We start from the raw sequence: 17,477 nt of genomic DNA, 5'->3' as shown, positions 1-17,477 counted from the left end.
GTATACAACATGTAGACTCCCACAATTCCAAAAAGGAGTAGGCCTAATTAACTGTGAATGGTTCAGTGCTGTTCATCATGTTTTCAAGTTACTTATGTGCACAATGTTGTATCAAAGAGGTGTGTTAGAAAAAATAAATGACCAAAGCATTATTTACCACGATGGCTTATGTTTTCCTTGTGATATGGGTGTGTCTTTGAGCACTTTGCCAGTACACAGACACATAAATGGCCTCTTCTGGTGACTCATTTAAGCAGGATGACATTATATGTCAGTCTCAATACCTCTTTCATAGTGTTGACTATGCAAGAGGTTGTAGTTAGTGTTTCTTTAGCGGGGCTCAGTGTCTGCACTACTGCAGTAGCGGCAGTTTAAATGAACATGCTAATGAATATATGAATATAGCTCCTCGTAAGATGAGTAGAGCCATTGAGCACTTCAGATGGGCTCAATAGAGTGTTATGCCATCAGTTCATTTGTTGAGTTAATTAGATTTCTCTTCAGTATAGAAGCCATGTTATTCGATCCCCTCAGTCAGTCAGCATTGTATCTCTGGCCTCTAGTTATGTGAATGGAACAATAATGAGTGTCTTGGCTACAAGTGGGTGTTCAGGCCGGTGATGCTCTTTGTTAAGGTCTCTGATGAATGTTTGAACTCTGTGTTGGAGACATACATGAGTTTCAAGAGCTTAATATAAGTATAAGTGCATGACATAGACTGATCAGGTGAAAGCTATGATTAATGTCACTAGTTAAATCCACTTCAGTCAGTGTAGATGAAGGGGAGGAGACAGGTTAAAGAAGGATTTTTAAGTCTTGAGATAATTGAGACATGGTTTGTGTATGTGTGCCATTCAGAGGGTGAATGGGCAAGTCAAAATATTTAAGTGCCTTTGAACGGGGTATGGTAGTAGGAGCCAGGCGCACCGGTTTGTGTCAAGAACTGCAATGCTGCTGGGTTTTTCACACTCAAAAGTTTCTTGTGTGTATCAAGAATGGTCCACCACCCATAGGACATCCAGCCAACTTGACACAACTGGGGGAATCCCTGTGGAATGCTTTTGACAACTTGTAGAGCAATGCCCCAACGTGTTCTGAGGGCAAGAGGGGAGGGTGCAACTCAATATTAGGAAGTTGTTCCTAGTGTTTGGTATAGCCAGGGTATATTTCGTTGTGTAAGAGCTCAGTCTCTCAGCAGACATAAACAGAATGTTTTCTTCTCCCTGTCACATTCTCAATCTCCTTTCTGCTCTTCCTATGACTGTCTTGTTTCTAAACTTCTCCTTCGATGTTGTTTCCTTAAGAATACGCCATAATACATTTCCCCTGTGATTGTGAATAAGTGGTTGACTTACTGAAGCCTTTGTAGGGTGGAATTAGCCTTCCATTTTAGCAATCACCATTTTGTATTTCTTTGAAAACAGAAGTAACATTGGTTCTATTTTAAAACGCCTGTACTCACATACCTGGTACAATGTAATTACATAGGCTATTCCCTTATAGTTATTTCATAATAGATATGTAATGTCAAGTGTTGCATGGTGAGTGTTCAACAAGGATAAACCTGTCTCAAGAAATGGGGAAAAGAGACAGGCGCTGGGTGATTGAAGGGAAAATGGAGACGCTGTTGGAAGAGACACTCCAGTGTGGATCTCTTTTAATGGAGGCGTATGAATGGGAAATGCGGCTAGATTGCTGCCCTATTGAAAAGCCCCTTCACATTCATTGCGCCCTTTGACACTGAGGTACGTATCAGATGCCGAGCGTTTATTTCAACACAACATGTTCTCTCATAAAAGTGGCAATCTTGCTCTAGCGGCATGAAGGTTTTAGCGCACTGAGTAACAGCACCTGAAATCACACAGACACAAATGGGCCCAGTCCAGTCCATGAATGATGGAGGCAGTCCAAGTAAAAGCACACGGCACAAAGACAGCCAGGCTGCACTCTCTCTCTCTAATTATATAAGTTCCCTTCCTCCATTCCTGGTAAACAACCACCACTCTCATCTGCTGTATAGAACTCTTCTTGATGTTGAATACAATAGTCTTTGCTCTTCTATCATGGTGGGATCATCCAGATCCATTCCATGTCCATGGGTACATTGTGTTTCAGTGGTCCTAGCCTGGTTTATAGAGTTAATATAAATGCCTGGCTAGGAACCAGCCAGACTACCATTAACCTGAGCAGCACTGTGTGTGGAGGCCTGTGGAACAGCAGCCATGTGTTCCAGTATTCCGCCATGGGCTTCACAGGGACTCTTTAGTCTGGCCTTGCCCAGCCCTGATAAAGCCCACACTTATCACACATGATTGATTTGTTTACCTATTTGAGGCCGGCCCACTCATCATGTGTCTTATCCCTGAATGATGTGTTCTCGTTCTCTCTCCTTCCCCACCACTCTCCCTCTCCCTATCTCTCTTTCTCTTTCTCTCTCTCTCTCTCTCTCTCTCTCTATCTTTTGCACACAAACTGTATGAGTTGACTTTATATTTATATACATGTGTATGTATAAACCATCACTGTAAAACGACAATACCCGGTCATCATTCTTCCAGCCACCTGGATGCTTGATGTAGGAGGTTGGTATGCTGATAGAATCCGAGGCCTTGGCGAGTTCCATTTTTCTTTTGAAGCAGCCAGTCAGACACTCTTAGTCATTGTACTTGATAAGGGCACTGTGTGCATGGTTCGGCTAGGCCGGGCAAAGGACTCCTACAGGTCCCCGGTTAACATGGTGAACAAAAGCCCAGAGTGAATATCCCACCCCACCTCATTCAGCTCTGTAGTAGGGCCTGCTGCTGTGAATGGATGAGGTTAGAGAGTGATGGCTGTACTATGCATCCCTGGTTTCACTCTACAGTCCTCTTAACCCTTCCTCTTAGCCAGGAAGCTAGCAAAGCTCCATCTGCTTTTTCAAGGTTTAAGGACACTTATTATTTACAGGCAAGGGAAAACTGTTTTTGTATTGAGTTTTCCATTGGCATTTATCACCCCATGTTATCATGATTGATATTTTTTATAATCTCAAGGTCAGTTTTTCTCTAAAACTATCCAATACCTTTTCAACGTCTATCTGAATCTCATCAGTTGTCAGGGACATAATTCAGGTAGAATACTGAATTTGATAAACCATTTTTAGATTAGGTCCACTCAACAAAGTTATGTTTTCAACGAAATTCACGCAAGTGGGCTGGGGAGGAGCATGGGACGGAAGCAGTCTTTCCCCAATGAAAGCAGTGTGCAGCCAAGCCTGATATCAAGCAATAATGACACACAAGTTACATTGTTTATTTTACTATAACTGGATTACATCTCCCATCCAAATGTTGTGAATGATACTTTCCATGACAGACTGAACAGGTGAAAGCTATGATCCCTTATTGATGTCACCTATTAAATCCACTTCAATTAGTGTAGTTGAAGGGGAGAAGACGGGTTAAAGAAGGATTTTTAAGCCTTGAGACAATTGAGACATGGATTGTGTACAGTCGGGGAAAAAAGTATTTGATCCCCTGCTGATTTTGTACGTTTGCCCATTTACAAAGAAATGATCAGTCTATAATTTTAATAGTAGGTTTATTTGAACAGTGAGAGACAGAATAACAACAACAAAAAATCCAGAAAAACGCATGTCAAAAATGTTATAAAATGATTTGCATTTTAATGGGGGAAAAAAGTATTTGATCCCCTGCTGATTTTGTACATTTGCCCATTTACAAAGAAATGATCAGTCTATAATTTTAATAGTAGGTTTATTTGAACAGTGAGAGACAGAATAACAACAAAAAAATCCAGAAAAACGCATGTCAAAAATGTTATAAAATGATTTGCATTTTAATGAGGGAAATAAGTACTTGACCCCTCTGCAAAACATGACTTAGTACTTGGTGGCAAAACCCTTGTTGGCAATCACAGAGGTCAGACGTTTCTTGTAGTTGGCCACCAGGTTTGCACACATTTCAGGAGGGATTTTGTTCCACTCCACTTTGCAGATCTTCTCCAAGTCATTAAGGTTTCGAGGCTGACGTTTGGCAACTCGAACCTTCAGCTCCCTCCACAGATTTTCTATGGGATTAAGGTCTGGAGACTGGCTAGGGCACTCCAGGACCTTAATGTGCTTCTTCTTGAGCCACTCCTTTGTTGCCTTGGCCGTGTGTTTTGGGTCATTGTCATGCTGGAATACCCATTCATGACCCATTTTCAATGCCCTGGCTGAGGGAAGGAGGTTCTCACCCAAGATTTGACGGTAGATGGCCCCGTCCATCGTCCCTTTGATGCGGTGAAGTTGTCCTGTCCCCTTAGCAGAAAAACACCTGCAAAGCATAAAGTTTCCATCTCCATGTTTGACGGTGAAGATGGTGTTCTTGGGGTCATAGGCAGCATTCCTCCTCCTCCAAACACGGCGAGTTGAGTTGATGTCAAAGAGCTCCATTTTGATCTCATCTGACCACAACACTTTCATCAGTTGTCCTCTGAATCATTCAGATGTTCATTGGCAAACTTCAGACGGACATGTATATGTATTCCAGAGCAGGGGGACCTTGCGGGCGCTGCAGGATTTCAGTCCTTCACGGCGTAGTGTGTTACCAATTGTTTTCTTGGTGACTATGGTCCCAGCTGCCTTGAGATCATTGACAAGATCCTCCCGTGTAGTTCTGGGCGGATTCCTCACCGTTCTCATGATCATTGCAACTCCACGAGGTGAGATCTTGCATGGAGCCCCAGGCCGAGGGATGTTGACAGTTCTTTTGTGTTTCTTCCATTTGCGAATAATCGCACCAAATGTTGTCACCTTCTCACCAAGCTGCTTGGCGATGGTCTTGTAGCCCATTCCAGCCTTGTGTAGGTCTACAATCTTGTCCCTGACATCCTTGGAGAGCTCTTTGGTCTTGGCCATGGTGGAGAGTTTGGAATCTGATTGACTGATTGCTTCTGTGGACAGGTGTCTTTTATACAGGTAACAAGCTGAGATTAGGAGCACTCCCTTTAAGAGTGTGCTCCTAATCTCAGCTCGTTACCTGTATAAAAGACACCTGGGAGCCAGAAATCTTTCTGATTGACAGGGGGTCAAATACTTATTTCCCTCATTAAAATGCAAATCAATTTATAAAATTTTTGACATGCGTTTCTCTGGATATTTTTGTTGTTATTCTGTCTCTCACTGTTCAAATAAACCTAACATTAAAATTATAGACTGATCCTTTCTTTGTCAGTGGGCAAACGTACAAAATCAGCAGGGGATCAAATACTTTTTTCCCCCCGCTGTATGTGTGCTATTAAGAGGTGAATGGGAAAGCAAAATATTAATATCCCTTTGAGCATGGTGTAGTTATTAATTACACTTTGGAGGGTGTATCAGTGCACCCAGTCATTACATAGATGCAGGCGTCCTTCCTAACTCAGTTGCTGGAGAGGAAGGAAACTGCTCAGGCATTTCATCATGAGTTCTATGGTGATTTTTAAACAGTTAGAGTTTAATGGTTGTGATATGAGAACACTGAGGATGGATCAATAACATTGTAGTTACTCCACAGAGTGAAAAGGAAGCCTGTACAGAATAAAAAGATTCCAAAACATGCATCCTGTTTGCAACAAGACACTTAAGTAATACTGCAAAAAATCTGGCAAAGAAATTACGTTTTTGTCATGAATACAAAGCATTATGTTTGGGGCAATCCAATACAACACATCACTGAGTACCACTCTCATATTTTCAAGCTTGGTGGTGGCTGCATCATGTTATGTGTATGCTTGTAATCGTTAAGGACTAGAGAGTTTTTTTAAAGATAAAAATAAATGAAATAGAGCTAAGCACAGACAAAATCCTAGATGAAAACCTTGTTCGGACACTGGGAGACAAATTCACCTTTCAGCAGGACAATAGCCTAAAACACAAGGCCAAATCTACACAGAAGTTGCTTACCAAGATGACATTGGATGTTCCTGAGTGGCCTAGTTACCGTTTTGACTTAACTCGGCTTGAAAATCTATGGCAAGACTTGAAAATGGCTGTCTAGCAATGATCATCAATCAACTTAACAGAGCTTGAAGAATTTTAAAAAGAATAATGGGCAAATATTGTATAATCCGGGGGCCCCATTTATTAATATTGCGTAAAAACTATTCTAAAATACTACTTACGAACGGAATTGATATTTATCACACAATCCTACAAGCGTCATACGCACACCGTTAGGAGATAACCATTGATAAATACCAGTTGTTCTCAGCCTCCGTGCTTGTGCACAACCTTGGCTATTTGCATCTCAAAACACCCCTATTTAACCATATGTGGTCAAAATCAACCCTTTAAAGCCTGTGGGGATTATACAACGCTGTACCATGAAATACAACGGCGTAATCAAAAAAAGCTATGAAAAAAACAATTTCTGAGACTAAAATAGAGGTGCTAGTGTCAGAGGTTGACACTGATCGAGAGGTTGGCTCACTCAAGTGTGGCTTGACCAGTAAAAATGTAAAACATAGCTACAAAGACAGGACCATTAGGACAATTCAAGTTGCTTTAGCAATGGCAAATATACTTCAAATGAGTAGGCAACACTCACCAATAAGCCATCCATGCGATTGTGTATGGAAATTATGTTACAGTTCGTTTTGCTCATGATTGCATCCAAAACATTGGCTCATCAAGGGATCTGAGGTGCCGATTGGCAAGCTCCCACTGAAAAAACCCGAGGGTGGATAGCACTTGTGGCTTCCCTGTGGCTCAGTTGGTAGAGCATGGTGCTTGCAACGCCAGCATGGTGTTTGCAACACCAGGGTTGTGGGTTTGATTCCCACGGGGGGCCAGTACGAAAAAAAAAAAAATGTATGCATTCACTATTGTAAGTTGCTCTGGATAAGAGCGTCTGCTAAATGACTAAAAATGTAAATGTACAACAAAATGGCATGTGTTTCACTTTTCTAAACTAGGTCTTAAATCTTCCCAAAAATCCTATATGATCGGTTTTGGTGAAAGATGTCTAATGAGCCAATCTTAAATCTTCCCAAAAATCCTATATGATCGGTTTTGGTGAAAGATGTCTAATGAGCCAATCTGTACTCTCTGCAAAAAAGTCCCACCTGTCCCTAAAAACGCACTCTCTGCAAAATGCAGCATGTGCCAAATCTTCCAACAGAGCACGGTCTGCCATCTCTCATTCCATTTCCCATTTCCCATTGTCTTTTATAGTATTTCAACAATTGTTTCACATTTGCCTCTAATTGAACAAATTACTGTACTTTATATGGAATATTATTGTAACAAATGCACTGATGTGGTCATATACAGTTGAAGTCGGAAGTTTACATACACCTTAGCCAAATACATTTAAACTCAGTTTTTCACAATTCCTGACGTTTAATCCCAGTAAAAATTCCCTGTCTTAGGTCAGTTAGGATCACCACTTTATTTTAAGAATGTGAAATGTCAGAATAATAGTGGAGAGAATTATTTATTTCAGCTTTTATTTCTTTCATTACATTCCCAGTGGGTCAGAAGTTTACATACACTCAATTAGTATTTGGTAGCATTGCCTTTAAATTGTTTAACTTGGGTCAAACATGTTGGGTAGCCTTCCACAAGCTTCCCACAATAAGTTGGGAGAATTTTGGCCCATTCCTCCTGACAGAGTTGGTGTAACTGAGTCAGGTTTCTAGGCCTCCTTGCTCACACATGCTTTTTCAGTTCTGCCCACAAATTTGAGGTCAGGGCTTTCTGATGACCACTCCAATACCTTGACTTTGTTGTCCTTAAGCCATTTTGCCACAACTTTGGAAGTATGCTTGGGGTCATTGTCCAGTCGGAAGACCCATTTGCGACCAAGCTTTAACTTCCTGACTGATGTCTTGAGATGTTGCTTCAATATATCCACGTAATTTTCCTCCCTCATGATGTCATCTATTTTGTGAAGTGCACCAGTCCCTTCTGCAGCAAAGCACCCCCACAACGTGATGCTGCCACCCCTGTGCATCACGGTTGGGATGGTGTTCTTTGGCTTGCAAGCCTCCCCCCTTTTCCTCCAAACATAACGATGGTCATTATGGCCAAACAGTTCTATTTCTGTTTCATCAGACCAGAGGACATTTCTCCAAAAAGTACGATCTTTGTCCCCATGTGCAGTTGCAAACCGTAGTCTGGCTTTTTTATGGTGGTTTTGGAGCAGTGGCTTGTTCCTTGCTGAGCGGCCTTTCATGTTATGTCGATATAGGACTCGTTTTACTGTGGATATAGATACTTTTGTACCCGTTTCCTCCAGCATCTTCACAAGGTCCTTTGCTGTTGTTCTGGGATTGATTTGCACTTTTCGCACCAAAGTACGTTCATCTCTAGGAGACAGAACGCGTCTCCTTCCTGAGCGGTATGACGGCTGCGTGGTCCCATGGTGTTTATACTTGCGTACTATTGTTTGTACAGATGAACGTAGTACCTGCACCCAAGGTTGAACCAGACTTGTGGAGGTCTACAATTGTTTTTCTGAGGTCTTGGCTGATTTCTTTGGATTTTCCCATGATGTCAAGCAAAGAGGCACTGAGTTTGAAGGTAGGCCTTGAAATACATCCACAGGTACACCTCCAATTGACTCAAATGGTGTCAATTATCCTATCAGAAGCTTCTAAAGCCATGACATAATTTTCTGGAATTTTCCAAGTTGTTTAAAGGCACAGTCAACTTAGTGTATGTAAACTTCTGACCCACTGGAATTGTGATACAGTGAGTTATAAGTGAAATAATCTGTCTGTAAACAATTGTTGAAAAAATGTATTGTGTCATGCACAAAGTAGATGTCCTAACCGACTTGCCAAAACTATAGTTTGTTAACAAGAAATTTGTGGAGTGGTTGAAAAACGACCTAAATGTATGTAAACTTTTCGAGTTCAACTGTGTGATAGGCCTATAGCCTGTCAAGATATGTTGCATGCATTCACATTTGAAATACAATGAAATAGAACAATTATTTCATTATTAATGTCAAAATGTAAAAAAATTAACATGCAGTATATTTTCCCCATTCACTATGTTACGCTTGACAACAGTTCACCTATTACAGAATTTGGCACTGTGCGTACGCATAGTCATTGCTGTACATTTACGCACACTCTCAAGCAAACGTTCATATTGGAAATGATCCCACGCATGGTTTGCGTACAGATTTGTGCCTACAAATGATTGATAAATGAGGCCCCAGGTGTGCAAAGCTCTTAGAGACTTAATCCAAAAGACTCACAGCTGTAATTAATAAATTAGCAAACATTTCTAAAAATTGTAACTTTGTCATTGTGGGGTATTGTGTGCAGATGGGTGAGAAACAGATATATTGAATCCATTTTGAATTCAGGCTGTAACTCGACAAATTGTGGAATAGGTATGAATACTTTCTGAAGGCACTGTATTCTTGTCATATTCACCAGTCAACTCCATTACATTCAAAAGTTACTTCAACTTCAACCAGTGAATGCTAGAAATGTCTAGCTATGTTAGCTATAATACCTGTTTGTTGTAATGAGTGCTAGCATGCTAACAGCACACCCTGCACACGAAAATGCATATTTTTAAGGGGTATGCAGTAGATTGATAATGCTATCACTAAAGTATGTTGTATCAGACATTTCAAACAACATTCCCAGCTAATGAGAAAACATGGTATTTAATTTAAGAGAATGAACAAGATTTAACAAGGCAACTTTGGGGCTAATTTGAATGGGCGCCAACGGCAGATTTTGTGGGATGTTTACATCCGTACCCCAGTACGAACCACGTGGTCGCAGTGAACGTCACTCCGTGAGGGATTATAGGATCCCCAAAGATTTTGACTATAAATGCTGGTTGATAATCTGATTTTGTCTGCGCTGTGTAGGTTTATTGCTAGCATATGATATGCTAACTGAGGGTGAAATTGTTTGTAGCTACACTCCTGATTCTGATTGCATAAACAACTTTTTACAGATTTACTTTATTTTCAAAAAAAATTCAACTTCAATTTTGTTTACAGTGGAGAAATGGCAGACCGTTACAAAGATGTGCAGACACACCTGCCTACCCAGGATGCTATACTTCAGCATCTCAAAGAGGCCTGTCTATCTCAGCAAGCCCAGGTTAAAGTAAGTATCCTGCACCTCCACTCAGCTCCATTCACTGTTTGAAAAAACAGAGGAACTGGCCATTACTGCAAGGAGTGGTAGACTACTGACTCCTACTAGTTGTGTATTATGGAGACAGAGTTAATGCCCACTATTCATGCAGTCAGATTGACCGAAGAAAGGCCAATGATATTTTCCACCAAATTTGACATAGATGTACCCCATCTCTCAGTGTGTGTGTGTGTGTGTGTGTGTGTGTGTGTGTGTGTGTGTGTGTGTGTGTGTGTGTGTGTGTGTGTGTGTGTGTGTGGTGTGTGTGTGTGTGTGTGTGTGTGTGTGTGTGTGTTTGGGTCTTATCCTTGACTGCATTGGACCCCTCTCGGAGCAGAGTACATATCCCAGACCACCCACACTCTCACGCTTGACGAACCAGAGACAAAAAGTGCCAGGGGGTGAACACGTCCACTGGCTGCATTTTGCATGCACCACCTACCTGAGTAGAGTGGTTGGATACCCACACACGCACATCTCTAATGAGTGTGGGCCTGAAACACACACCATCCCTGGGGGAGCCCGGCACTCTGTTATGTTAACTATTGCATGCAATCCCCACTAAAGTAGTGTAAGCAGAAAGTTGAATTATTCACACTGAGTAATTAAGAGTGTCTTGTACTTCCTCTATAATTCATTGGCGTTAAAGGCCTGGTGTGTTTTTGTGTGGTAAACAGAGCTGGCATATGATGTGGCGAGAGATGAGGCAACATGACGGTTGTGCCCAGAATGGCCATGTTCTCTCATTTAGCCTGCGGGCAGCTAGGGTGACAGAGGGTGGTGTGGGAGGAGGGGGTAGTGGTTAGGGTTAGTCCGCTTCACCTGGTCCGGTAACTTACCCCTCCCCCACCACTGTCCTAACTCCCACCCCTATGGCCATGTCATGAGAGGACCTATGCTATAACTAGGTCACCATCTGAATTTAAAACAGATTAAAAAAAAAATTAAATCCTCACTGGCCTACACACAATATCCCATAATGTCAAAGTGGAATTATGTTTTTTGAAATTTAAAAACATTTATAAAAAATGAAAATCTGAAATATCTTGAGTCAAAAAGTTGTCTACCCCTTTGTTATGGCAAGCATAAATAAGTTCAGGAGTAAAAATGTGCTTAACAAGTCACATAAGTTGCATGGACTCACTCTGTGTTCAATAATAGTGTTTAACATTATTTTTGAATGACTACCTCACCTCTGTACCCCACATATACAAGTTCAAATTCAATACAACACATTACTGAGTACCACTCTGCATATTTTCAAAAATAGTGGTGGCTGTGTCATGTTATGGGTATGCTTGTAATCATTAAAGACTGGAGAGTTTTTCAAGATAAATAAATACATGGAATGCAAAATCCTAGAGGAAAACTTGGTTCAGTCTGTTTTCCACCAGACGCTGGGAGATTAAGACACCTTTCAGCAGGACAGTAACCTAAAATAGCCAAATCTACAATGTAGTGGCTTACCAAGAAGACCGTGAATGTTCCTGATGGGCCAAGTTACCGTTTTGACCTAAATCTTAAGTCTACTTAAATCTACTTGAAAACGGCAAGACCTGAAAATGGTTGTCTACCAATGGTCAATAACCAATTTGACAGAGCTTGAAGAATTTGAAAAGATGAATAGGCAAATATTGCACAATCCAGGTGTGGAAAGCTCTTACCCAGAAAGCGTCATTGCTGTTATCGCTGTCAAAGGTGCTTCTACAAAGTTTTGACTCAGGGTATCAGGTATGAAGGTAAGACCCAGATGCAGACACTTCGAATTAACAATGGTTTAATAATCCAATAGGGGCAGACAATAGACAGGTCAACGCAGGCAGGGGTCAGTAAACCAGAGGTGGGGCAACGGTACCGGACGGCAGGCAGACTCAGGGTCAGGGTAGGCAGAGGTCAATAATCCAGAGGTGGGGCAAAGGTACAGGTCGGCAGGCAGGCTCAGGGTCAGGCAGGCGGGTTCAGAGTCAGGACAGGCAAGGGTAAAAACTAGGAGGGCGAGAAAAAGAGAGACTTGGAAAAGCATGAGCTGAGAACAAAAACGCTGGTTGAAAACTGGCAAAAGACAAACAAAGAACACAGGTATAAATACACAGGGGATAATGGGGAAGATGGGCGACACCTGGAGGGGTGTGGGGACAATCACAAAGAAAGGTGAAACAGATCTGGGTGTGACACAGGGGTGTGAATGCTTATGTAAATTAGATATTTCTGTATTTCATTTTCAATACATTTAGAAATATTTCTAAAAACATGTATTCGCTTTGTCATTATGTGGTATTGTCTGTAGATTGGGTGAAAAAAACAGCTAAATAACACAACAACATGTGGAATAAGTCAAGGGGTATGAATATTTTCTGAAGGCACTGTATTATGTTGAGTACATTCTCTGAACATAATGCCAATATAATGTTCTGAGAAGGTTACAAGCCAACCATGCATTATTTCCATTGTTCAACGTATCGAATAGACTTCAGTTAGATGATACATGAGCCTGTTTTATTCGATTAGACAAGGCAGAGAAATATTCATATAAATGATCCTCATCTTCATATTCCATAACTTCTAGTGATTAGACCATGATGGTGTTTGTTATAGAATTTGCAAAAGGGTCCTGGTAATTTGGATAAAAGTCTTAATTGGCATGTGATAGATTGACTGGGCTCAGAGTTTAGACGGAAGGCGGCAGACGATTGCAAGGCTTCAGAGAGACTATTGATTGTGCGTACTTAAAAACGCTCCCACCCAAACTAAGAGGAGGGCTTAAAAGTGCAAGGCAAATTAGTCACGACTTGTCAATCATTTACACTAAGATGTATGCCGAGGGATTCGCTGCTTCAACCCCAGACTGCTCCTTTTAATGGAAAAGAGAAAAGGCTGAATTCAGAGGAATCTTTATAGATCTGTCTTTTTACTACAACCTCCTCCGTTCAGAGACAAATGGGATTAGCTCAACTAATGGAACTTCTGTATCTGAGCTCTATGTCATCAGGCTCTAAGTGGTTATTGGACCAGAATGAAGTAAGGGACATTCTGTGTTGTGAGATTCTTCAACCGTACAACACACATACCAACACGTACACATACCGGGTAATATGCTCGGCTGTGGCTAGAGCTAGTGAGAAACTGCCCTTTTGGAGAAAGCTCAGAGAACTATCAGTAACAGTAAATTAATGCACACACACATTTGTACATTTCTCTGTGTAACTGCTTATGTCTACTGGAGAGACGAGCAGAGAGCTGCAGTACGTGGGAGCTCTCAGCGCTCTGATTCCATCTGTCAGGTTCCTGATCTGCCGGCCCACTCCAGCCCACCAGGCCGACCCCTCCCCCACACAGCCCACTGCTCTATACAACACAAGAAGTCATCCCAGAGCCGTTTAAAAGGTCAGCAGGACTACACTACAGCCTGCCTTGACATTTGATTGGGAGAGGTAAATATCTTCGAGTGGTTGAGATGGGCTGAGTCCTCGTGCACTGCTTCAAAGAGCAATGTGAATGGGAGATACGCTGGGTTGCTTCCTCCGGGTGAACTCCTATTCACTGGGTCTTCTTTTAACAGGGCTTTACTGAAGCTGTATAGACCTTTTGGGTTGTTATTAGTCTCTCACTACAGACTACCATTCATTGTCTCTGACAGCATCCTGTTTTGATATGCAGATATATGCAGGCCGGTCAAATTGCTAGTTATGTTTATGTGGAGGTGGACAACCTTGAGAGGTTTGTGTGTACGTGCGTTTGTGCGAATAGTTGAAATTATTCATCTGGTGTGGGTGTGTATTGTGTTGTGGCCTCAACAAGGACAGGAGGGCACCAAGGTGGGTCATCTGGGCCCTGCCGCCTGCCAGTCCCTTCCCCTCCTTCCCCCCTCCGCCTCTCCAGCCCACTCCCTCTGGCCACCGCCTTGTGTGCAGCGTGCTCTGGCGGCTAAAGGCGCTCGTTAAAGGCCATAACTTATCTCACGTTTGAAGCTAATGGGAGGAATACTGGCCGCAGTGAAAAATAAATGACATTGCCCCCCCCCCCCTCTCTCCCTGCCCTCCTAACCTGCAGCGTAATATAGCAGCGGTGAGGGTATGCATTACAGATCTGAGGCCTTAGAATTTATCTGTGCTGCACTACGCTGACTGATGCATTTGAAAATAATGTACTGGAGCCAGAGCATAACAGGGACCCCGTAACTAATGGACAGCTCTCGCCCCGTGGCCGCCACTGTATATCATTCAGCTGTACTACCTCATCAAGCCCCGGGCTTGCACACAGCGCAATATATCCCCTCCCCCTCCGCCCTTCCTTCTTGCTCTCTTTTTAATTCTCATTCTCTCTCATGATGCCCTCTTACTAATTAATACATAAGCCTACCTTCATAATGTGCTGTCGTTGCTCTCTGTGAACGAGGAACCGTATTAACCGTTCAGATTGATGCACCAAAGTCTACTCTGAAAGCCGTCATTGTGTTTCCTTCATAATAACTGAGATGTTTTGAGGCCTAGTTACTGAGTCATTTTACTTTGACCAATCAGATATCAGAGCATAAGACATACTGTATCTGCGACATTAAAACAAGTTTCACATTTTTGTCATCTGCATTAGTTCAGTGAAATGCCTTTCTTGTTTGCTCTTTCCCGACAATGCGATAATCAATATCAGTAGTACTATAATTTTTTTAAATAAAAAAGTGAAGTAGAACAAAAACACACAAGAAATATAAATAAGAGACCACAAGAAAGTAAGTAAGCTATATACAGGGTTGGTTCCAGGGTCAGTGCCAATACCATATTTACAATGTGCAGGGATCCTGGAGTGGTAGGTTTAGATATGTATAGGGGTAAGGTGACTAGGCAACAGGATATATGATAAATGTACAGTGGCAAGGGTTGTTCTTTATAATGGTTGAATATGTAAAAACATTTGAAAGATTGGTGGAGTGGGTCAGATCAGAGTAGATAAACAGGTTGAATATGCAGGTTGAATCACTTTTCAAGCATAATATAACTGCTTGATCATTTATCTTTTAGGCCCCCTATTTCCTCTCACTCGTTTCATCTCCCTTTTCACAGCTCATTTTTATTTAATGGTGTTTATGTTTAATAGTTGTATCAGACAGTAGTCGCTCACTGCCCTTTTCCAGCCAAATCAAGGTAAAGAAAGAGGGAAAGGCCAAATGAATTCCATCCAGCGAGAGGTCAGAGAGACAGACAGAGAGTGCATAGCAATGCCGGACCCCCAGGACGACCATAAAGAGTTTCTGTATATTTTTTAAAAGAAAACACCCTGACAAAATGAGGATGTCTGCTTTGAAATGCATTAATAATCAGTAGTGGACTCTTTTGTTCTAGGATATGAAATAGGATTGAAATTCCCTAGTCTTGGGGAGGGCAGGACTGGGCGAGAGAGGGGGGTAGTGGTGGGGAGTTGAGGGCCTTAGAGAGAGTTAAAGAAAGGCAGAGGGTGGAATAAGAAGTGTGTTGGTGTGAGCGAAGTTGAGGAGGCCTCTTCCTTCCTGCTCTCCTTCCGTCTTGCTTTCCGTCCAGGTGCACAGGGCAGGGGGAAGAGAAGCCAGGAAGAGGCTCTCATTATTTCTGGTTTCCGTTTTCTCTTAATGGAATGCTCTGGATGGTAGTGGGTGTTTGAACCCTCAGCGTGTTTCCCATGTTCCTCTCTCCGTGATAACGCCTGTTTTAAAACAAAAATGCCTCTGACTCACTCTTAGGAAGAGAGGAGGAAAATGAGGAATATTTGAACAGTTATGGCCTATCTTAGAGCATGATGAAAAAGACTTGAAAGCTTTGTCTTTCTCTCCCCTTCTATCCTAATCGTAAATTCATAGAATAACGAATGAAATGAAATCTGTAGGAAGTGTGCCATTTACCCCCCTTTCTTACATAATACATCAGAACATTTTGGTGTTGTGCTGATTTTATAATACAGTAGAATCCTTAAGTGGAGGAAATCTCTATTATTAAAGTGTAACATAATTATAATACTTTGTAATTGGAAAATGCATTGCGGTGTATAATAAAAGACTGTGGTGGTCAAGTGCAGTCTCAAGCAGATTCTCCTCCCCTGATTATGTATGAAGGTCAGACGTCAGCATTCCCGCTGCCTAATCTCTCTGTATAAACATATAGGCAACGGCTCTGGGCTGTTTCCATACTGAAGACCTGGCCCACTGTCTACCACAGGGGAAATACCTGTTTGTCATCACAAATACATAATTCACTTCAATTCATTTTAGTAACTCGGCTGTAACCTTGGTAAGGTATTACTAATTATCCTTATTGGATTGTTAATTTGGTTTCGATCCTAATCAATGCATTTTTATTCACTTTCATTCCATTTTGGCACATCTTCAAGTGTTATGATCCAGATATCTGTAGGACTAGTACTTTATATGGAGACAGATGGCCCGAGGTCCCTATAGTTGGTTGGATTGACTGAGTGATTGATGTAAATAATAGATTGGCTCTTCCATCCTCCAGTAGTTGTGAGGATCCAGGGAGAGCGCTCCAGGGCTCGGCCATGTGTTGATGTCACTGAGAGGCAGGCAGGCAGGACACCTGGACAGACTGGGATTTCATTGTGACTGAGCATGTGCGGCTGGCTGGTGGTTTCAGTGTTGTGACAGGCCAGGCTGAGGCAGGCGGGTGGCCCGCCCAGGGGAAGCGGTCGATCAGGTCGGTCAGACCTATTTTCTGACTGACTTCCTCTGTGAGGGGGAGATGGGCCGTGTGAGGTGGCACTGACCAGGACAGAGAAGGTGACCCTGGGGAGGGAGTATAGGTACTGTAGGCAGAGCAGCAGGTCAGAACTGAGTCACTGACCAGTCAGTCCACCTAGAGGGAGATGGAGCTTCTAGTAAGCCCATCGTCACTCTGTGTTTGACTCTGTCTGGACACAGGCCTGGTTCTGTTTCAACCCCACACTGAAACCTCTTCAGCAGCAGCCCAATGGTTGAACTTCAGTTAGTATGGCTCTAAAGCACTCTTCACTGGGCTGGCAACCTGGCACTCTCACTAAGCAAACAGTAGATGGGCTCTGCTCTACTCTTCTCTTCCCTGCCTGAATAGTCTTCTCTCATGGCAGTGTGATCCAGCCAGCCAGGCCCACCTAAAGCGCTGTAATGGCTGTATGTGAAAAGCGTTTGCTGGGAATGGTTTTAAACGGTGGAGAGCTCTGAAGAGGCCGACGGTCGGAAAGATATCACCTAACAGCCTGCCGTTAAAAGGTTGACTGTGCTGCGCTGGAATGGAGGTGTCCTATAGTCGGCCCAATTTCAGCTAATCCACCACGCCTGATTGTTTGCTGAAGTGCACATTTGGGGTGGACATTCATTAGTCCTCCAC

The 17,477-nt window shown here is 42.4% G+C and overlaps 1 protein-coding gene across 6 annotated transcripts in view; it reads left to right on the top strand.

The window, feature by feature from the left end:
- Nucleotides 1–17,477, top strand: part of LOC106587320 (uncharacterized) — a 69,045-nt gene that overhangs the window by 44,348 nt on the left and 7,220 nt on the right. The window contains exon 1 of one of the 6 annotated variants that reach the window (XM_082969489.1): nt 8,945–10,104. The exons of 3 other annotated variants lie outside the window; for them this stretch is intronic. In XM_082969489.1, coding sequence (XP_082825615.1) covers nt 10,003–10,104 — 102 coding nt within the window. In that variant the 5' untranslated portion in view covers nt 8,945–10,002. Of the gene's footprint in view, nt 1–8,944; nt 10,105–17,477 lie in introns of those variants that run through there. 2 more of the 6 variants (XM_082969487.1, XM_082969488.1) reach the window with 2 other exon arrangements.

Source organism: Salmo salar, chromosome 26, assembly GCF_965601325.2.
Source record: "Salmo salar chromosome 26, fSalSal1, whole genome shotgun sequence".
Lineage (NCBI taxonomy): Eukaryota > Metazoa > Chordata > Actinopteri > Salmoniformes > Salmonidae > Salmo > Salmo salar.
This window is presented reverse-complemented; position numbering and strand designations above follow the sequence as displayed.